The sequence below is a fragment of the Python bivittatus genome, unplaced genomic scaffold, assembly GCF_059951505.1.
Source record: "Python bivittatus isolate LINGU-HERP-01145 unplaced genomic scaffold, Pbiv_v1 ctg000080_np1212, whole genome shotgun sequence".
NCBI lineage: Eukaryota > Metazoa > Chordata > Lepidosauria > Squamata > Pythonidae > Python > Python bivittatus.
Window position 1 is genome coordinate 57,909,444 of NW_028277035.1, and position 23,787 is coordinate 57,933,230.

At 40.3% G+C, this 23,787-nt stretch overlaps 1 protein-coding gene across 1 annotated transcript in view; it reads left to right on the plus strand.

Moving 5' to 3' along the window:
- The first annotated feature begins 1,646 nt into the window (after nucleotides 1-1,646).
- CACNA1D (calcium voltage-gated channel subunit alpha1 D) overlaps nucleotides 1,647-23,787 on the plus strand; it is a 242,030-nt gene continuing 219,889 nt past the window's right edge. Inside the window, 3 exon segments of the mRNA XM_088134184.1 lie at nucleotides 1,647-2,241; nucleotides 7,241-7,559; nucleotides 15,657-15,762. Of these exon segments, the coding sequence (XP_087990310.1) occupies nucleotides 2,202-2,241; nucleotides 7,241-7,559; nucleotides 15,657-15,762 (465 nt within the window). The 5' untranslated portion in view covers nucleotides 1,647-2,201.

Genomic DNA, 23,787 nt, shown 5'->3' on the forward strand with positions numbered 1-23,787 from the left:
GCTATATACACATTTCCAAGAGGGCCCAGGAAGGAGAACTTGCAATAAGTGAAGACTTCCAGAATCGTGTAGTAGTCAGAAGGTATGGATCATTCCAATTCAACATGTGGAAAACCAGAACCCCATCTTTAATTGACAACTGCATCTAGGTTGTCTTTGAAAAAAGATATCTTCAGAATTGAAGAACCCCATAGAGATTTACAAAACAGTGTACTAAGTTATTGAAAATGTTTTCTGGGTATGCGGACATGGCAGAGGAGTAAAGAACACAGCCTTAGCAGCTGTACTTGCCTCTTCTTGGTGTGGCAAATGAGGGTCTTGCTGATCCTCTCAATCCAGGAATGAAGCACAGCCAACCTAGATGTGGAAGACTTAGCTTCAGGGTCATGTCATGGTGCTGTGTAGGAAGAAGAAACATGTTAGGCCAAAGCAGCAGGAAAGACATGAGTGATGAAGATCAAGGGTGGCTTATATTAAGCAGGAAGAGGAGATAGGTAGTCAGTGACCTAGGCATAGACAAATACGCTACGACCCTCAGGAACTGGGATGATCTAGTATCAGGTTAGTATCAGGTGGCTTGCAACCATCTCAGAACTGGCTGTCAACATTTTTGATTCTGAGTCACCTATGTGGCAAAGGGTGTATCTCTCAACTAGTACTCCAAATATTTTTTTCAATATTTTTTTCCATAGCCTACATATACAAGATATACTGCTGTTTTGCTGCACTATTAAATTATATGTTCCAGTCCAACAAAAATGCAATGTTTATTGGTGAGAGTAGTTTTATAACTTTTCCTTTTACTTCACGTGAATGCGCGCGCATACACGCACAAAGGATTTGCAAGGCATGGTTACCCCAGGCTATTTTTCACTGCACCCTTACATAGTTGTGAATAACCACATCATAGTTATTTTTAAACATAAATATCTGCATAGTTGTACAGATGTACATGCAGTTTTAAAGCAACTTGAAATAGCAGTAGGCCCACTTGTCCTACAAGTGTAGTGCTATGTTGTGGCTTATGGCTTATGTTCATAGGACCTTTCAAACTCCACTTACTTCTCCCACAATGAGAAAATTATTTACTTACTTGAATGCATTATTAAAATAGTTGATAAACTGCCACAGAGTAGGACTTGTGCTTGGAAACGAATAAAAACAGTGCCTCAGAAATCCAAGAAACTCCAGTATAGATCCTACAGGCCTTCATTGCTAACACTTGTGTGTGGTGCAACTGGTGTGCAAAAAGATACAGTATGCTTTTTAATATATCTAATATCTATCTATCTCTATCTCCTGTGAGAAAAGTGCTCTTACACCTAAGGCCAAGAATTCTCACACTGTATCATGAGGCAGAAGTTACAAGCTGCCGGAAATTAGCAAGCAGGATGAAACAAGTCCTTGCTACATTTTCCAGGCATCTGGCTATCGGAGATGGTCTGTCTCCGAATCCGGAGGCTCATTAATTTAGCTTTTTGCATCACAGCGCCAGGGTCAGGTCAATTTGCATGTCGGAGCAATTTGCATGTCGGAGGGCGGGGCTTCCAGGCAGCCTTGAAGTCTCTTCTTTCGAAGCATTTAAGTGGCATTGGGAAGGAAGGGGTTAAGGCCGCGACGCGTACTTTTCTATTTGGGGAGTCGGGTTCGGAGTTTGCTGCGAGGCTGCTCGTTGTACGCAGTCTTTCCCCTCGGTCGTGCTCGCCTGGGCAGCCCCCTCGCGCTCCTCCTCCTCCTCGAGCAGCAGGTGGCGGCGGCGGCAGGCGCAAGAGAGTTAACCCCGCGGCCGCGACTGTGCGGGAGGCAGCTAGGCAGCGGCTGCGGGAACAGAGAGGCGGCAGCCGGGGACCGAGCGGCAGCGGCAGCGGCGGCGGCGGCGGCAGCAACGGGCGGTGGGTTGCTAGGGATGGAGGGCGCCCGTGTCACCCGGATGTGAGTGTCATGTTGGCCCAAACTCGAAGAGGTTTGCAAGCGGCGGCAAAGGGGAAGATCCAGCGGCGGCGGCGGCGGTGGTGGTAGACTCAGCGACCCCGAGCCTTCGCCTCTTGCTAGCCAGCACCACCACTATCATGAGGACCGCCGGATAGCGGGCAACCCAGGTCAGGGGAAGGGCCAGGGCGAGAGGGGAGCATCATCGCACGCCCGGTTCGGAACAGCAGAGGAAGGAGCGCCCGCGCCTCAGGCTCCTCGCGAAAGTGACCATGCTGCCCCAACAGCTGCTGCAGCAGCAGTTCCCTGACGGTAAGAGCCGCTGGACGAAGCGCTTGCTCCCTCCTCGAAAAGCAGCAAACGCCGCCGCCACCGTGCGGGATTAAGCGGCGGCGGATTGTGGGAAAACCGGGAGTGGAGTGGGATTAAAGAATGGGGTCGCGGGGAGGATTAAAGGCAGAGGAAGGAAGCAGAGGGATCGAGGGATGAGGTCAGGGGTTATGGCAAGCTTCCGAGGTGAAGCTGGGCGCGCCACATCCAATGCCGCCCTCAACCCGCCGCCTTCCCCTGAGAGCGCGCTGCACTGATTTGGCACGTCTGCCTTTTGCCTCAAGGCTGGGCTGAGGGTGGGAGGGCGAGGAAGGGATGTGACGCTTGCCCTCGGCGTTCTGGGGGCGGTGGTGGTCCCCGGGCTGCGCTATATTGTCAGAAGCCCGGGGTGAGCAAAAGGGGACGGCGAGCCCTCTCCATCTCTCTCCTTCCTCCTCACCCGCTTTCGAAGCATCAAGGGAAAGGAGGCACATGGGGCTCGTGTGTATTCCTCATCTTTGCAAACAGGCTCAGGGAGGCGCTGTTGCTGCCTTGTCGCCACCCCCCCCCCCGCCCGTCTCCCCGGAGCTGCGTGGAAGTGATTCATCCTGCTTGAATTGACGGGCGCTTTGAGCTCGTGTGTGCGTGCGCGTGTGCCAGAGGGCAAAAAAGAGCGACTCCCTCTGGAGCCCACCTGCTTCACTTTCAGAGGTCCCTTGCAAAGGAGAAGAGGCCGGCTGCCTTCTTTCGTGGCCTCCTGGCCCAGAAATAGCAAGCAAGCTAGCTAGCTAAATAAATAAATAAATGGAACACTGGGGTGGGAGGGAGGGAGAAATGATGAAATGATTTCAGGAGAAACCATTGTCGGGTGGATCTGACAATGTTTGCTCTTGTATGGAGTGATTACAGGTGAGGGAGATGCTCTGCTCCTTGAATAACCTGGTCCTGTTGCTGTGAGAAGAGCTATCAGCTCTCCACCCATTGGATTGCTCTCAAGAGATCCCTGAGTGAGATTCGTTATAGTTCCTTGGTCAGTAAAAAAAAGATGCCCGCTACTTCTCAGAGCTACCTTTTCTCAGCTGCACATTAAGGGAGCCATCTTAAACATTCCCCTCCACCCTTTCAGTCTCTGTTTTCCATAACTAGGTGTACACGTGCATTCTTGTGTGCAGCTCTGGAGGTGTCGAAAGGAGGGAAGATAATATTTGGTTCTTATCACTATAATATGGAAAGGAGTACAAAACACACTTCCCCTCCTTTTTTTATTATGGCACCGATAGAGGGGGAAATTATATTTGTAAAGAAAGGCTTTTCTACTAATCTTCACAGACTGTAAGTTATTTGTCACCTGGACGAGATTTCTGACAGAGTCTCTCTCTGACTTCTTGTGTCTTTCCATCAGTTTTGACCACATGAAACCTCAAATTTAAAGCATGGTTAGAAAGTCTTGTCCACTTGGTAGTTTCATGTATATTTCAAATACTAAAGATCACTTATAATGGTTTGTTGTTTCTCCTTTGTAACTTTGGCACAATTATAAGTTCAGAAGGACTCTCAGTTTCATTGTTCAGTATTATTGTTTTTAGCATTTTTCATAAGATTTTTTTTAAGTTAAGGGGCAAGCCATTTGCAGATGTATATAAGTGAGATGCCATGGAAAAACCTACTTAAGATAGTGCCTCAAGACCCATGTCATATAGCACATCTTACAGTCGTCTCACATTCTGCTCACTTATAACTCAGTTTCAGTCACCTGTGCTTTCTTTTAGCCTTTCAAAGCTTCCTTTGCAAATTAGGGAAATGCTGATTTTCCAGGGTAGTGACCACTTAATGGTAGGATGACTGCCTATTATTTCTATTGCCTTAATTGATTTAGCAGTAGATGGAGTGAGGTAGAGAAATAAAACTGATAGCGGAAGACTGGAGAGCGGGCATAGAAAGAGACAAGTGTCTGATGTATAATAAGACAGTGTGAAAGATTTATATGATTTGAAGAGAAACCAAAGTGTAACTCATTGTTCATAAGAAAAAAGATGGAGATGAATCCTGCATTTTTAGTAAACAAATATCCATTGTGTTAAATTTTGCATTAGGGAAAGAGATTAGATTTCATATTGGGAAAAATAGTATATATTTTCATATAGGTCTAGGAATCCCCCCCCCCCTTTTTCCCCTTGTAATCATTATCTCCTTTTTTATTGTTGTGATTATTTTGCGACAGGGTTGTTCTCTTTAAAATGAATTAATTTTTTACTTAAAATCAGAGGTTAGTCTTTTACTTTCAGTTTAACATGTGTGTGTTTAGATGTTTAAAATATAGTAATTCTTGAAGGTCTACTGATGACCTGAGCTTCAACTTGTAAAGGAGGAGGACTGCAATGAAAGACTCCCCAAAACATGGGAATTAGAGAGGCAGCACTAGATATGAGAATGGAGAAGGGTGCTTACTGCTTAGATAGTGGTGGAGGTAAAGTGGACCCACTGATATACAGTGTGTGTGAGTATGCTTTAAGGGCACAAGTGAATTTGTAACTACCAACACTTTTTAACTGAATGTTTTTCTTGTTTTTAATGTATTTATTGACAAATGGAGTTTTTCTTTATTTGCTCATTAATGTTACATCCACCCAGGAGTTCAAAATAGTGTACATCCTCCAGTTTTATCCCCACCTCAGTAACTCTGAGAGGTACTCTTGAGGTGAAAGATATTGACTGGTCCTGAGTTATCCAGTGAGCTTCTGTGGACAAATGTGGGCTTGAATCTGGGACACTATAGTCCTAGTTTACTAAAATCACCTTTTAAATATTTTTTTCCAATTATTTATATGCTGCCTCTTATCCAATGCATTTTCAGGTATTTGCAAATTATAAATACATTTAAATATAATTAAATAAATGATCATAGAAATACATGAACTAAAATAGAGTATAGTAATAAACACATTATACAAAAATTGTCATGGCTGAACCATTGTGGGATCTCCATTGATGAGATTAACAAAAACACTTTCAACGTGGTCCTAAATTGTAGTACAGGTATTCCTCATTTAGTAACTGTTCACAGTTACAATAGTGATGAAAAAATAACTCTATGATCAATACATTTACAACCTTCGCAGGTCTGTAAAGCAAAGGAAAGCTGAAGTAAGGCCATAAGCACAGTCACAATTTCACTTAGTGCCTGCTTCGCTTAACAACTGAGTTGCTGGTCCCAATTGTGGTCACTAAATGAGGATACCTGTAAGCTTCTCTATGGTTCTGTAATAATTCATACTACACATTAATAACTTAATGTTCTGTCTGGACTGGGTTTACTACAACCTCTGATTGGTGGGTTCCCTTTTTCCTTGGCCAGCCCACCGGCCTAGCATTGATGTATAAAAAAAATAAGTTTTGCCATTTTCCTGTCACTACTTGACTAGAAGGGGAAAGTGACAGAATTTCACCTATTTTAAAAACAAATAAAAGCAAAGGTAGGCCTAGACTTCCGCTGTTCCACTGATAAATGGGGGGGAGGAGAGGAAAGGAAAGGAGAAAGGGAAGGAAGGAAGGAAGAAAGGAAGGAGCCTTCCACCTGTGATCTTGTAAAAGAAAATGACAATGTGAGCAACAACCACATTGTGATTGAGGCACATCCCCAGCACAGGCTGCAATAGCCAGTTGGAGTAGAATGGGGTTGCTTACAAAGCATGCAAACCAGGTAATGCAGCTGTAAAACACAGTTTTTGGCACAAAGCCAGAAAACATGGCTGGAGGTTGCATTGAATGGGGGTGGACTGAGGATGACATGCCCTCTGGAGATGGTGGGTGGGTTGCGCTCACACTGGAGTATACTGGAAGTGTGGATTTGTTCAGAGATTGACTCCCTTTCATATACAAAGCAGCAACCTTATTTCCACAGCAGCACCAAATATCTTCACTGTACACACATGGAAGAACAGCTCTTTTTCCACCTGCAACACAATTCTTTCCCTTATCCATCTCTAGGCTGAAAATGCTTAATCTGGCATTAGTCATTAGAGTGAGGAGATGTGCCACCAGTGGGAGTCTCAGTTGGAGGGTAATGGTTTGTATGTTGAACTACAACCAGGCTGACCCAGATTCAGATCTGCACTCATCCAGTACCTTCCAATATTTTTATGGGGATAAAATGGGAGAGCAGGAGAATAACGTGATTTATTAATTTTATTTATAGGGCCAACCAATTGCCTAGTGATTCAGTAATACAGGTTGCTTTGTATTTCTGGAGAAGAATAAGATAACAGTGTAATAAATAAAAACAATTTGTTTTTAGATACATGGTTGCTTAAAATGAGAGTTTTTAAACCTCATATTGGATTTTTCCCCAAATTAATGGACACAGTTTTTCAATGTTACTACATTTTAAAACAAAATCTAAACTATATATGATTAGGTGGTCACAGAAGCAAAATCTAATGGTGGCATTTAATTTTATAAAGGATGCTGTAATGTAACTTTAACTCTTTCATGTGAATTCTGAAATCATGAAGAGAAAAGGGGGATTGATCCTTTTAAGCCAAGTGCTTATAGTTGTATGGATGATGGTCACATGATGGGCAGGATTTCCAGTCATACAGTGGAACATGTACTGTATAGATGTGGAAACTCTTTCTGCACTTGCTCTCAGTGCATAAATTTTGGTTAGGATCAGTCTTGGTGTCTACTATGCAAATGGTGTACAGTACTATATCTATGTGTAACCAGTGAAAAGGACTTTTTTAAAAAAGCAAAGGAATTTAATGCTATGGCCACTCCAGGGTGGATAATATCCAAAACTCAGTTCCTAACTTTTATCTGTCCCACAGATACTGATGTCTATCATGCTCATTCCTGAACCTTTTAATCTCAGTAGAAAGGGTTGGTTGATTTTTGTTCTTTTTTTTAAAGAAAAGGCTTTAAACTTCACTGAAGCCTAGTCCTTTCAAAAACAATTTCAAAATAAGGCAAATTAATTTTCTTCTTCTCTTTTGTTTTTCCACAGAAGCAAGCTATGCAAATAGCACCAGAATTCCTCTTCCTGGTGACAGCCCAGCGCTCCAGCCAAACAGCTCAGCACCTTCCAAGCAAACGGTGCTATCTTGGCAAGCTGCAATTGATGCTGCTAGACAAGCCAAGGCTGCCCAAAGCATGAGCACTGCTCCAGCTCAACCTGTAGGATCTCTGTCCCAAAGAAAGCGCCAGCAATATGCCAAGAGCAAAAAACAGGGTAATACATCCAATAGTCGGCCAGCCCGTGCTCTCTTCTGTCTGTCCCTCAATAACCCACTCCGAAGAGCCTGCATTAGTATAGTAGAATGGAAGTATCCTTTCACTGGAATTTTGTTTTACCTCCAATTCTCTGAGGATTTGAACTCCATATCAGAAAGACAGACTTGGGCTCACACTGTAGAATAGAAGGAGTTCAGTGCTTCTTAGTGGTTGTTTAGACCATCATCAGCTTGGGCAAACTGCAAGTTAGCATGAATAAATTCTGGTCAGAGAAAGGCTTTGTTTTCCTGTGCATTGTGAGGACATGGGCAGGATGATGATGAGTTCATATACTTTAGATCTGCCTCTCTCTCTCTCTTGACTGAGACTGGCTCTGGGATCTTTTGAGGGAGGTAACATGCTTGATTATTAAGATTTCCCTCAATGAGAAGGTAGTGCCACACCCATGAAGAAAGTGGTGGTACATTTCCAACTGAAGGAACCATTGCTTTTTAACAAGTACAGACCATTTTTGAATTTGTCATTTCTGGCCAAGGGGACTGAGCGAGGGATGGCTGGGTAGCTTCAGAGGCACTTCTGGCTGAAACTGATTTATTGGATCCATTTCAGTTGGGTTTCAGGTCAAAGTATAGCATAGAGACAGCACAGGTGCCTTTATGGACAATGTGTTGAGAGAGTGTGACAAGGGTAATATGTTCCTTTCTTCTGCTTCTGGATGCTTTGGCAGCCTGTCATACAATTGACCATGATATCCTTCTTGACTGCCTTTGGGAGCTGATGGTACTACAAGTTTTTATTCTACAGTGGGGCAAAAAAGTATTTAGTCATCCACCAATTGTGCAAGTTCTCCCACTTAAAAAGATGAGAGAGGCCTGTAATTTTCATCATAGTTATACCTCAAATATGACAGACAAAATGAGAAAAAAAATCCAGAAAATCACATTGTCTGATTTTTAAAGAATTTATTTGCAAATCATGGTGGAAAATAAGTATTTGGTCACCTACAAACAAGCAAGATGTCTGGCTTTCACAGACCTGTAACTACTTCTTTAAGAGGCTCCTCTGTCCTCCATTCGTTACCTGTAGTAATGGCACCTGTTTGACCTTGTTATCAGTATAAAAGACACCTGTCCACAACCTCAAACAGTCACACTCCAAACTCCACTATGGCTAAGACCAAAGAGCTGTCGAACGACACCAGAAACAAAATTGTAGAGCTGCACCAGGCTGGGAAGACTGAATCTGCAATAGGCAAGCAGCTTGGTGTGAAGAAATCAACTGTGGGAGCAATAATTAGGAAATGGAAGACATACAAGACCACTGATAATCTCCCTTGATCTGGGGCTCCACGCAAGATCTCAACCCGTGGGGTCAAAATGATCACAAGAACGGTGAGCAAAAATCCCAGAACCACATGGGAGGACCTAGTGAATGACCTGCAGAGAGCTGGGACCAAAGTAACAAAGGCTACCATCAGTAACACACTATGCCGCCAGGGACTCAAATCCTGCAGTGCCAGATTTGTCCCCCTGCTTAAGCCAGTACATGTCCGGGCATGTCTGAAGTTTGCTAGAGAGCATTTGGATGATCCAGAAGAGGATTGGGAGAATGTCATATGGTCAGATGAAACCAAAGTAGAATGTTTTGGTCTAAACTCAACTTGTTGTGTTTGGAGGAGAGAGAATGCTGAGTTGCATCCAAAGAACACCATACCTACTGTGAAGCATGGGGGTGAAAACATCATGCTTTGGGGCTGTTTTTCTGCAAAGGGACCAGGACGACTGATCCTTGTAAAGGAAAGAATGAATGGGGTCATATATTGTGAGATTTTGAGTGAACACCTCCTTCCATCAGCAAGGGCATTGAAGATGAAATGTGGCTGGGTCTTTCAGCATGACAATGATCCCAAACACACCGCCCGGGCAACGAAGGAGTGGCTTCGTAAGAAGCTTTTCAAGGTCCTGGAGTGGCCTAGCCAGTCTCCAGATCTCAACCCCATGGAAAACCTTTGGAGGGAGTTGAAAGTCCGTGTTGCCCAGCGACAGCCCCAAAACATCACTGCTCTAGAGGAGATCTGCATGGAGGAATGGGCCAAAATACCAGCAACAGTGTGTGAAAACCTTGTGAAGACTTACAGAAAACGTTTGACCTCTGTCATTGCCAACAAAGGATATATAACAAAGTATTGAGATGAACTTTTGATATTGACCAAATACTTATTTTCCACCATGATTTGCAAATAAATTCTGTAAAAATCAGACAATGTGATTTTCTGGATTTTTTCCCCCATTTTGTCTCTCATAGTTGAGGTATACCTATGATGAAAATTACAGGCCTCTCTCATCTTTTTAAGTGGGAGAACTTGCACAATTGGTGGCTGACTAAATACTTTTTTGCCCCACTGTATCTATGCTTTTTAACATCCACATGAAGCTGCTAGGAGTGATGTGTAGACCTGGATACTTTTACATTTGACATTATGCACTGTGGTGTTTTGGGGTATTGTAATTTATAGCTTTTATAGTCTGTTTTGAAGCTTTTAAAAATATTTCATTATTTTTGGATTTCTTAAGTGTTGTTTCAGTCTTTATTGTTAGCTGCCATGGTGGGCTTGCTAGAATTTGTGGGTTATAAATATGATAAATAACCCTTCCCTCTTCTAATGAAGTTCAGCCCTTCCAAGCTAATTTTTCTTATATCCAATGATCTGGCAGTAAGTCCCATTTATTAAGTGGCAATTACTTCTTGGAAGAACTGTAAATAACATACTTTGTGCTTCTAATTTCAATTGAATTAACTCATGCATTCATTTAGTATTGAGTTTTCAGTAGAATTTTGTGCATGAATTGCATCCTGCATAAAATATCAATTACTTTTTCTTACTGAAGTGACATAGCCTTTTTTTAGATTGTTCTCTTCTAAAAACTCATCGCTTTGTGCATATGTAAAACTAGTGTACACAAATTGGATTAGATCCAAAAATTCTATAGAAGAAGGAGCATTTCCATCAGTGGAATGGAACTTTTGGATTTAACCCAATGTACTTTACGTTGTAGTGGGATATTGTTTCTACTGAGACAGCATTTACTGGGCATATTTTTGGGGCAATCACCATTTATTTATTTATAACATTGTATGCTGCCCAATCCCATGAACTCTAGGAGGCTAATAAAAACATACTTCCAAAAGAAAGACCCCCCCCAAATATACCCCAAAACATTTCAAAATCAAAATAAAAACCAGAAACAGAATATAACCTCATCCTGTGTTAGACAAAACACATAGGTCTTGATAGCTTTCCTAAAGCCTAGGAGCTATGGAGCTGACCAAATAGAGTAAAGAAGTTCCAAATGTGGGAGTAGCTATAAAATAAAATCTGAGGCTCTGTCAGATGGCATTCTCATAATGGGACCTGGAAGGAGTTGACCCTGTTCAACCTACTTGGATGGACAGATAAATACAGGAGGAAGTGGTCCCTTAGTTAACTAAGTCCAGAGCTATGTGAGGCCTTAAATGTGACAATCAGAACCTTAAATCACACCAAGAAGCCAACCAGCAACCACTTTAGCTCCCAAAACAGTGAGGTCACTCAGGTGTACCAGGATATGCCCATCACTGTCTGGGTCACCATGTTCTGTATCTGCTATAGCTTCCAAAAATTCTTCAAGGGCAGCCCTAGGTAATCATTACAGTAATCCAAAGAGGAGGTGGTTAGGGCATGAGTTACTGTGAGTGTAGCTTCCTGATCCCAGAATGGCCACAATTGGCACATAAGATATAACTGTGTGAAAGCCCTCCTAGCCACAGCTGCCATCTGCTCATCAAAATATATAGTTGGGTATGATCACTGTACTCAAGATACTGGATTCCATGCCAATGGATGACCTCCCTCAGCAGTTTCATGTAGATCTTAAAGAGAAGTGGAGAGCACAGAGCTGTGAGGCACTGCACAAAGTAGAGTTTTGAGGAAGAATTCCCCCTTCAGCTGAAACTGCCTCCTTCAGAAGTAGGGGAACCATTGCAAAACAGTCTCCCACTCCAGTACTTCAAAGATGGCCCAGAAGAATACTTTGGTTGATGATATTGAAAGCTGCTAAGATATCAAAGAGGATCAGAAGGGTTGTGCTCCTGGTGTCTCTGTATGTTATCCACAAGCATGACCAGTGCATTTTCCATGGTGTACCCTGGCATGAAATTGACTGCCAAGGATCCGAATAATTTGCTACTTCTAGGGCTCTCTAGGATTGCAGAACCACTGGCAGATGGCTACCAAAATTATGCAAAACAGTCAGATTGCATGAAGGTTTCTTAAGCAAGGTGACAGGAACACTCCTCACTCAAAGAAGCATTGGTTACTACTCAGTTCCAACCTCCTGCCACTTCATGGGAGAAGTTAATCAACCATGAGGAGCAGTAATCCAAATGAGAAGTGATGGAAGTCACTTTGCTTCCTCAAGATTGGCAGGTTCAAATAATTCCAGATCACTTCCCAAGATGAAAACCCAGTCATTTCTATTATCACTATCCAGCTGGAGTCCAAATCCTCTTAAATCTGTGTGCTTTTATTGGACAAGTGCCACAAAAATTCTTCACACCTGCCCTTCAGATGATCTTGGTGATCATCTTTCCCAAGAGGGAGTCAGTTGTTTTGAAGAGTGCTACTGAGTAGCATTTGGCAGACGCAATCAGTGCAATAAAATATCTCCTTTATGTTCCTCAAATTGTCACTTTGTAAAGTCTAATGGAAGCTCTTACCAGTGGGTTTTCCTCCAGAAACACTTCAGGTGTCTCCTCTGCTGGCTCATCTCCCTCAGCTTCTCAGTAAACCAAGGAACTGCTGTAGATCTGCAGGATGGGAGAGGCTGCTCCAGCACAATTCGGTCAAGAATCTTTGTGACCCCTTTATTCCAATGGGTGACCAGAATTTCCCAAAATGCCTGCTTCATCTTTGGGAAACTCTGAAAACTCATGGGATCATTAGGCACCTATGGCAGACCAATCGAATGGATCCATCCCCTTAAAACTTCACAGGGATCAGAGACAATGACAAGGGGTGAAGCTAAATGTTACCCATTTTAGATCACATCTTATCTGCCCTGAGACAAAAGCCAGATGTAGTATATGAGCTCACTTGTAGGACTTCTGAAATTAGACCATGAAAATTAGGCCTTTGCCTTGTTTACTACCATGTGTATTTACTTCTATGAAATCCTCACTTTAACATTTATGTACCAATAATATATCCTTATATTCTGGCTATAATTCTGACAGTAACTGGTACAAGTGCCTTCTAAACTTTGATTCAGCTATCATCCAATACTATTTGTGTTACATTAGATTCCAAATTCCAACCCATGTCACTGAAAGTTTTTAATTGGTTGATTATGAGATAATAACTTTTAGAGCAAATGAGTATGAGCTCCACTGCATTTCAAAATATGTGCAAATAAGATTGCATATACAGTGGTACCTCGGGTCACGAACGCTTCTGTTCACGACCAATTCGGGTCACGAACAGCACTGTTCGCAAAATTTTGCTTCCGTACACGAACGTCGGATTGGGTGATGAACAGGATCCACGGCCATTTTCCCTGCCGTGACACGTGGTTGTGGCTTCCTGTAGGGAGGGGGACTCTCCCTCCAAGCAATAACCACCTCCCCACCTGCCTTCCTGTCCTCCACGCCAGAAGTCGCGTCGAGCAAGGTTAGCGTTCTCTCTCTCCGTACTGTACTTTGTGTCATATTTTTGTGGTTTTAAAAAAAAATACATATGGTTCAGAACGGATTAACCATATTTACATTGAACCTTATGGGAAAATTTGATTCGGGTCGCGACCAATTCGGGTCGCGACCAGAGTCGCGGAACGAATTAAGTTTGTGAACCGAGATACCACTGTAGTTTCATACAGATTACCTGATGGATTTATAAATGAAGGAAATAGATGACTAAGGAAAAGAGCCTTTGAATATGTAGAGATTTCTGAAGTTTATTTTGTCTTAGAAAGATTGACTATAATAGATTAAGAACTTCTGTACATTTAATTTACAGAGATGGGTGAACTTTAGAGTTGCTGAAAACACAAAGTTCATCCCAGCTGTTGAGATAATAACCACTGGTAATTGAGTAAAATACTTGGATAGTATTTAACAAATGTTATTGACACAGATTGCTTATTGAGTCCAACAAATTAAGATGGCCTTGAAAACAAATGGGAATTATGACTGTTTCCTTCCTCTCACAATGTGTTTCATGAACACATTGCTTTTTTTTCCTTAGAGGTCTTCAGTTCCTTTATTCCTGCATCTAGTTGTGTTCATCGGTGTCCAGTACAAGTCAGAATGATATCACATATATCATTATGACAACAAATATTACACAAGCTGGATCATTTCCATGATGATGCCACAATGCGCAGGACATCATCTGCTCTTCCATCTCTCTTTGCAATCTCCAGTAAAAGAATCTAAAGGTCCATTGCATGTCAGAGTTTACCGTGCTGAACTTGATAGAACATGACTGAGTACTTTTAAATATTGAGTAATCAATATGCAATCTGAGAGCAGTTATTTTGGTTGTGGTACCATTTTTGTTTTATGTTCACAATTTCTGGCTCCTGTCTTCCACAAAAGGATCTATTTTTCAGTTTCTGGGATTTGGTAGACTTGTTTGATATTAATCTTACACCAAAATATCCTTACCTTCAAGGCTACATATTCAGGAGCTCTACTCACAGATTAGTTTTGCCTTTCCTGATGCCCTATGTGTCCCACTTCTGCTTTGTAAATCTAAAATATATCCTTAATCCAGTCTTGCCCAACTTTTCCAGTTGTGTTATTCCTCCCAGAATTCTAAGTCAGTAGAGCTGATTCATTTATTGTTATTATCAGCATGAAAGCTTTAGAATTAATTTCAGAAAATTTATACAGCAAGTTATAGAGAGAGGGGGAGGGGGCACATTTGCATATTGTCAGAGGGCAACGTTAATGTATTTCTGTTTCTAATTTTAAGAATTTGATCTCAGGTAATAATATTCATAATGGAGGAGACTTGGCCTCTCGTTACTTTGATGTGGTTTCTTAGGATAAGACAGTAACCAGAGGGGTTTGCAGGGTGGGTGGGGGGCGCAACAGGATGCAAAATATCAAAATGGCATCACACCATGAGGCACACTCTGATCATTTTGTAAATGTGTTATGACATCTGATAGGGGCTGAGCTTGCATCATGTTTCCCTGAGGCCATTTTTGTCATTGACAAAAGTGCTGAATCCTGCAGGGGCTCTGATAGTAACTGATATACCCTTGGATCTACCATGCTCATTCTCAGTGATGGAGAATGTGCACAGTTTGATTTAGTATTTGTTATCTCAAAAACAAGTGTAGTGTGGTTATTACATTGTTGAACTAGGGCCAAGGAGATCCATGATGAAATCTACCCTGACCCATGAGAGTGATTTTGGACCCTTCGTTAGATTCTCAGCTGAATCTACCTCACAGAATAGCTGTTGTGAGGGTGAAATGTAAGGATGAATAGTAGAGCAATTCCACTATTATTGGAAATACTCAGATGTCTGAGGATTCTGAAACATTGCCCTGTTGGCTGCATTTTGGTAGGGTGGAAATGAGGAAGAGAGATATTTGCTTTGTACTACCTCTTTCCTTGTGTTTGATGGGAATTATGGGAACCAAAGTTCAATATATTTGTAGGTAAGTAGGTGGGAGTAGCCTGATATAGAAACTCTGCGGCTTGTTGTTATTCTGTTACTTGCATCCATGTTCCATTAGTACTAATGGTAAGTATGGATAGACATGGAGTAGCAAGATTATTTGAAGCATTTTATGATGGTTAAGCATTATTGATTCAATATTATATACAACCTAGACTATTTTTGAAAATCTAATATGAAATGCGTGTTGTATAACAAGATGTGATGTGGAGTTTATTATCAATAACAAGATACTGAAAGGGCCCTGGTGCTTAATGACAGTTTAACATGGGAACATAATTGCCTGTGGAAGGTAGATGTCACTCCCATCGATCACAAAACAAAACAAAATGACAAGAGCATGCCAGTTTAACTTCAGAAAGAAGTTTATTGTATTGTATTAATGCAGAAATTAACACAGAATAGTACTATGGCTAATATTTTTATATCCCACAACTGAATGTTCCTTAACAAGATCTTCAAGACCGTTTGACATATTTATATTACTGGCTATTTTTGCCAATTGTGTGGCCTTAGCTGTTTACATCCCATTTCCAGAAGATGATTCTAATTCAACAAACCATGATTTGGTAAGTAGCATTTTTACCTTTATGTTAAAAAATGTCTTTTAAATATTTAAAATGTTTTTTTTTTAATTTGCTCAGGCAGCCTTTAAAAATTAGAATGAATTATTTATTTAGTCAGGTGAAAAAAGTGATACAACATTTAAGAACGTACATTACTACTTTGATTGTCAGTTCTGATAGGCATATTCTGGTTTCCGAAATAATAAGATGCATTACCAGGAAAATAATAATTGGATTTATATGTGGCTGCTGTTTAATCTTACATGCTGTTTGCTGTGTCAGTGCTCTTTATTCTTTTATATCGGGCCCTCGCATGAACTTTTATTTCTTTTTTCATTTTGTTTTGATTACTTTCTTGCTATCAATAGATTATATTGAATATATTACTCCAAGGACTGGAATAATATTCCAGAAAATAACACACACACACACACACACACACACACAATTGCCTTCCCAATCAGATAATCAGGTGTCTGTTACATTTTGAAGAGGGTTTACATGTTTAAATATAAGTAATATAACAAGAATGCTGTTGCTTTAAAGGAGGTTTTTTAGCAGGAAGGTATTCATACAAGTAGATGTTTATTAAAATTACGGACTTGGATTCTGCCAGCAGAAAGCGTTTTCCAAGCATGGAAGGATGGTTTCTGGTTTCCCATTTAACAGAGAAGGCTTAGATGAAAAACATTTTTTTCCAGAGATTGCACCAATTCTGTGCACATTCATATGATACGGTTGTAGCCAAATAGGATTTCACTGGAATTTTGCCTAAAGTCTTCTCTCATCAGGAATGCAGTTGCGAAGTATCCACCTATGGCTTGTTTTTAGGTTGCTATGTCTTCCAGGTGGAAAATGATGATTTCTTCTGGCTGCAGTGTGCCAGAGAAGGAACTTATGGCTGGTTTTAAGTTCTTCTTTGTGTCTTGGTCCATTGTGAAGAAGCCCATTGGGCCATTTTCGGCTGACATGGCAATGGAAAAACAAAGCAATTATGTGTGATAACAACCATGCACAACTAAGAGCAAAATGGCCATGCCTTTCAACCAGAGTTGATACGCTGTACGTACAGAGATGGGAGTAATCTTCATTGAATTTAACAGGACTTGTTTGTAGTTAGATTTGCACTGTTATTTGCCATGTTTCTGTAAAAGATGCCCAACTTTTGAGATTTTGGGTTTTATAATATATGCAGTTTCTTTATATCCATTTATATCCATAAAATCCATTTGTGTGTAATCATACAGAGAACTCTAATAATACAGTTATTTCATTCTTCCATTGCTTTGGATTCAGGCATGATCCTAAGACAATGGAAGTAACCATGAATATTCAATGATCAAAAATCTGTGATGTAGCACTAATTCAAAGGCCTGTTCTGGGGCATGTATAACTATCAATTACACAATGAATTGTTTCTGGAAAGTTAAGTTGAAAAACCTCCATTTTTAATGCCTTCTACGTAGTGTGGCAACTTTTATATAGAAGGTAGTTGAAAATTGAGAGGATCTAAAGTAAAGCTGCAACAGTCCACATCATCATTAAAAAGCAGCCATTTAGTAGTCTGATTGAGCCATGTAGTGGTCATCCAGATTTTTAAAGGCCAGATTTGGGAGCTTTGAGTTGGAGCAGGAGGCACATATTTGCTACCTCAAATAGCAAATAGGATTTGAATAATCCTTAACATGTTGATAGTCATGTTTTATTGATTGTATTGCTGTTTTCTGGAGAATCTATTATACACCCAATTCCTATATCATTTAACTGCAATATTAAGTATAATACTTGTGTGACAACTGTTTATATTTTTTATGGCATAAGCCTTTGGGACTACTACCTCCTTCTTGGGATGCATAAAGTGATATGCAGGTAAAGCTGCTGGTAATACTGTATGAGTATAGTGAAAGCACTTCATTATATTCAACACTTATGTGGTAATACATTCACTAGTGTTTAAGGAGCGGGGAGATTCTGTTATTTGCAATGTGGACAAGAACAGATATCTCTATGGATATTAAATACTTGTAAGAAGCATTTAAACAAAGAAAAAGCATCCAGGAATTCTTGATAGGCAGTGTTTCATGCTCATATCATAGTTTGGAAGTTGTATATAGGGAATGCTTCAAAGCTGGCCATAAAAAATAGTTTATGTTTGGTCTATTGAAGATTTGTCAGTGTATATTTCAGTACAGAGAAGAGACTTTTGAAAAGCCATTTAAAACTGTTACCTGTTTTCTTAGAGAATGCTGCATATATAATTTGGTCTGTTTTATATAAGTTCATTTCTTCAAGATAATACAGAACTTCCTGAGATAAAAACTGGCAGAAGAACAGTCTGTTGGATCAATTATCTGACCTAATGGACTGCTTTGTTTTCAAAACTTTAAAACTGCCCCTTTAGGACTTTTTGTGGGAAACAAACAAACAAAAAATGAAATTATGATATATGGATTTGATGATTACTCATCCTAAATGGCTCCATTACAAGTGACTATCCAGGTGAACTCACTTTTATCGCTGGGTACAGAAAAAGCACTATTGACTATATGTTAGTCAGTTCAAATCTAACATACCTGGTGAAGAACTTCGAGGTACTACCACATCCAGAAAATGACCATCTTCCACTCTGTTTGCAGCTGGAGACTCCAGCTATGCAGGAGCATCTGGTGAGTCATTATATTCCTGGAATTGTCCCAGAAGGCCAAGCCAAGTGTCGTGCCAGATGGTCTCCTTCTCTTGACCATAAGATGAGGTCAGCACTCGTAGATTTACAAACACTTCGGGCATCCATTATGTCAACTGATAACACACAGGACCCTTTGAGGGTATATAAAACATTAATACAAAAATTACAACCTATAACTCATACTCCAAACTCATTGGCCAAAAGGGGGGCAAGTTTTTCCAAGCCATGGTTTGATAGAGAATGTGTTGACATTAACAAAACGCTTACACTGGCCTACCATCAGCATAAAAATGAAATAGAGAATAATAGCACCAGCACCAAGTCTCTTGAACACCTTCTCAATATCAAAAAACAGTATAAGAAACTGTTGGCTAACAAAAAGAAAAATGATATGAAATCCACCTGGCAACAACTTATTGAAGCTGCTAAGATGAAGAATTCTTCCTGGTTCTGGCATCTACTTTCCCATCGATCTGCAAGATCCTCTACCATGTTAGACTCCCACATAGCCCCAGAAATATGGGAACTTCATTTCAGAGACTATATGAAGATTCCTCCACTGAGATGGAAATACAAATGAAAGATGGCCTAAATGAGTGGCCGCCTGTCTCAACAGCTGAAATCAAGTTGTTAATTGGTCAACTAAGAAAAGGGAAGGCCCCGGGAGTGGATTTTATTCCAGTAGAAGCATTGAAAAATTTCATGGAATGGTGGGCTCCGATGCTAGAATTTCTCTTTGCTTACATTGATAAGACGGGATGAATCCCGGGGGCTTGGGGCTTGGCTATTATAGTCCCAATCTTTAAAAAAGGCAGGAGGGATGACCCTACAAACTATAGGCCAATCAGCTTACTAAACACAATCAGCAAATTATATGCTAGACACTTGCAGGAAAAACTCAAGGACTGGATGGTCTAGAAGAACCTGATAGCAGATGAGCAGGCAGGATTCAGAGAGGGACGAGATACCATCAAACAATGTCAAGTTCTTCAACATCTGATAGAAAAGTATTCCAGCAACAAGAAAACATCACTGTATGCTGCCTTTATAGACCTCAAGGCAGCCTTCGACTCTGTTTCCAGGACCAACCTTTGGGAGAAGCTGGAAGCTGCATCAATAGACAGTAGGCTTCTCTACTTAATTTGGGTGCTAAATACTAACACCACCCTCAAGGTCAAATATAATAGGGAAGGGTTTCTTTCAAAACCAATTAAAGTGCAAAAGGGGGTGAAATAGGGATGTATCTTGGCTCCCTTACTCTTTAATGTTTACATCAATGACATGGTGAGATACCTAAATCACCCAGATTTTCACCCACCTAAATTAGGGGTTTGTAGCATTGCCCTGCTGCTTTATGCAGATGATGTAGTTGTCCTTTCTAGGACACCGATTGGTCTAAGAAGAGCCCTGAGAACTCTGGTCCAATACTGTGCAAACAACCTTTAGATATAAACTATCAGAAAACAAAAATTATGGCCTTTTCCAAAAGACCAAAACAACACGTCTGGACTATCAACGGTCATAGAATAGAACAAGTGAATAGTTTCAAATAATTAGGCATAATCATGCATGCCTCTGGATCAAGGAGAGCTCATTGTGAATATGCAGCTGATTTAGGTCTTCGTTCCGCCAATGCCATTCTAAAATTTTTTCGAAGTAAAGGGGGGTATTTTGTCCCAGCAGCTCTCAAACTTTTCCAGGCAAAGGCACTAGCCCAACTTCTCTATGGGTCTGTTGTCAGCTCTCCAGCTTCAAGTGTGACATACTTGGAAAGCGTCCAAACTAAATTCATCAGGGCGGTCCTGCAAATGCCCAGATGTGTCTCCAATGCACAACTACGCTTGGAAACAGGAACAATAAAGGTCGAGTCGAAAGTGTGCCTAGCTTCGCTGAATTTTTGGCTAAAAATAAAGCATTACCCACAGGGCCCAGCTCCACTTATCCTTCAAGATAAATTTCAATCCTTGTGGAAAAAGGATATCGAGCTCAACCTCTCTAAGTTAGGGTTTTCTTCGGCTGGGATTCTAGCAATGGAATATGAGCAGGCAAGAATGGCCATAAAGCAAAGGACAGAGGATATTGAACGTCAAGCAGATTTAGGGAAGGTTCCATCCTTTTTGTCCCCGCTATGTAGCAAGTATACTGTCACTGCTGCCAGATATCTAGCGCAGCTTGAGCTCCCCAGTCAGCGGAAAGCATTCTCTTTAGCTCATTGCCATGTTCTTCCTTCAGCGGTGCTGGATGGCAAATACAAAAAAATTCCATTAGCTGCAAGACTTTGCCCTTGTGATGCCAAGGAAGTTGAAGACATGGGCCACGTTCTACTCCGCTGTATCTTTTACCAAGTCCCACGGAGTAAATTGCTCGCAACCCTGGTCAGCAAGCAGCCTGGCTGTCAAGAATCAGATTATCTTCAAATGCTTCTCATGGATGACCGACCTTACGTTACAGCGCAGGTAGCCAGGTTCTGCGTGGTGGCAGTAAAGATCCGGTAACATTGGATAGGAAGCTGCTGAAAGGTTTTGCAGTAATGGATTATAGCCAACTAGTATTTTAGTTTGCAGTAACAGTTCCCAAAGAGACCTGAAAATACTACTTCGAGAGATATTATCATTTTATCATTACCTTATTTTAGCTAACGATTAATAACTGTAGGATATCATAATTTAAGGAGTAATAATTACACTATAGGATAGGCCATTTGACTTCATGTATAAATAACATTTAGGTGGCCAAATTATACTTATGATATAGATTTTACTTGATATTATTATATCTAAGATTTTTAAGTAGACATGTGCATTTTTAGTTGTACTGGTCTATGACTGTAATAAACTGATTGATTGATAGATTATAAAAAATGGATGTTAAGTTGTAATCTTAGAGTAAGATTTTAAAGTATGTTTTACTTATATCTGCTGTAAAAGAAGTAGGAAGTCATTCTTTTTTTGTCTTTCTGTTTCTTCTTTTCTGCATTTCTGCTTTACTTCTTTCTCTTTATCCTTTTCTTCTATTCTTTTTCTTGATTATTAGTTCTTGTTAGTTTTTATCTTTCTGTTTTTAAAATTTAATAAAGTTATTAAAAAGAACTTTAGAATTTCTAAATCTCTACCTTGCTATCAGTCCACTGAGAAGTCTGTGCTAATAACAAGTAGCTCTTGGTGGGACTAAGAGGTCATTTTAGAGAACGTTTAGATTTCATATGTGTGTTTTCTAGCAAAGAGTAAGGTTCTTTTTGTCCTACCTGAGGTTTTATTCCTTTAAAACATGCTTTTAGTCCTTAAAATCTTTTGTTTGGACAAATTCAGAGTTACATTGCTTCCCTGGAGCCAGCAAATGAGAGTTCTTTTTAGTTTTTGCATATACATCTTATGTATATGCATGCAGATGCACATATATATTTCACACTGTATCTTGGCTACACATGTAAATCCTTATCATGGGTGTCAACAAGAAAGCAAGTGTGGTGATGTGAACAAACCTTTTTTTGTATGCGTCTGTGACATCAACACATGTACCAAAGGGGCAGGGCTTGGATCACAATGCTGTGTCCATCATTTTGCCAATTTCGACATGCTGTGGACATGCTGGTTCTCAGTGATTATTTTGAACTTTACACTAATTTGAGCAACATGTATTTTAATTGTGTCTTTTGGGGACAATTATTAATATAAATAAGATTTTTCTTTAAAAAAAACTATAATTGATTGCATCTGCAGCATTAATTGTATATTTTTTGTACAGCAGACTTGACTGACTGTAAATGAGGATGTGGAAAGTGCTGTTCATCAAAGGTACAGATAGCAAGGATTTGTACAGTTTGGCTGAGAAAGAATTGTTAGAAATTGTTTCCTGCAATTTCTTGTTAGAAAAAAGATGCAGCAGAATTCTCTACCCCCAGAAAATTCCATCTGTTTCAACAGCAGTCTCATATACAGTGCATCACAGTACTTAATTACTCTGGTGTAATAACTGTGGATATACATAAATTTACATTGTCAGATTTAATCCAGAGACTGTGCCTATACCTTTAAATCAGGGGGCAATTTTTTTCAGATTAAAGCTGCATTTGGCTTTTAAGTGGTATAGTCTCTTGGCAGCCTTCTATGTATAATATTTTTTTAAAGGCAGGATTTCTAGGATTCTAAACTTTAAAAGGCTCTGAGTATGTCTTAGATTAATTTAGAGATGAAAAATGCATTTTTAATAGTTGTGGTTCAGTTGGATTGTCTGTTGTCAGTTCCTGGTCTACATTCAGAAAAGATGACATTCTCTTAAAACAACTGAAGACTTAAAAAAGAAACAATTTTTATTTTTGTCCAGGCAATGCAGCACTAACGATATAATTGATCATTCTGCCAGTGAATTGCTCACTTTACTAAAGAATATTCATCTGTCAGATTCTTTGCTAGGTGGCTTATACAGTAAACTTTAAAATTTAATCTGTCTTCCAATCATTGTACAATCTCTTAAAAAAACCACAGTAAAAGCTAGATTAATACAATTACAGTAGTATGAATGGCACTGGTAAGGTTTATAACTGAAATCTATCATCCATCTAAGGCCATGACATATGTTTCCAGCAGTACAGCAAAAATTTGTTTAAAGGACAACCGTGTTTTTTCCTAATATAATGAAGGTCAGGTGCTCTTTCTAGTGAGTCATATTAGTTGTTTGCTGATAGATTTTTCAGGAGGAACAGTTTGGGTGGCTGTGATCTGTTTTCCTCTATGGTTGTTTGTCAGACATTATATTCCATAAAATTAATAAGTAGTATGAGGAGAACTGTTTAAGAAGGCTGCACTGAAGTCGTAAATAAAACCCAGCTGGTGCCACTGTGAATTGCTGGAAGAAAAAAAGTCAGCCTGTAGTATTGACAGTTTCAAGGTGATGGATTTTGAAAAAAGGGAACCATTTTTTAAAAGAAAACTCATACACTCTCTTTATGGATAGAAAAAAGAGGGAGAAGGAAGCCAGGCTGCAAAGACCAAGAAGCCACCCCAGAGGGACCCTTCCTTCCTTCCCAACAAAGCCACTTCTACCCACCAGCCTGTAGGAAAGATCCTCAAGCCCAGCTTGGTGTAAAAGTTCACTAAGAGTAGGTTCCAGTTCATCTTCAGCTAGAGAAACTCACAGGGTGACTTGGAGCCAATCTCTCTCTCTCAGCGTTAGAAATGTCGTGGAGATAAAAGGGAGGGAATCCCTGTGTAAACCAGCTTAAACTCATGGAGAAAACTAATAACACATCTAACAAATGTAGATTTGAAACCCTTCATTACTTGGGCAGTAGCCCAAGTAACTGGTCACAGGAATAACCACTTTGGTTTTATTTATTATTTTGG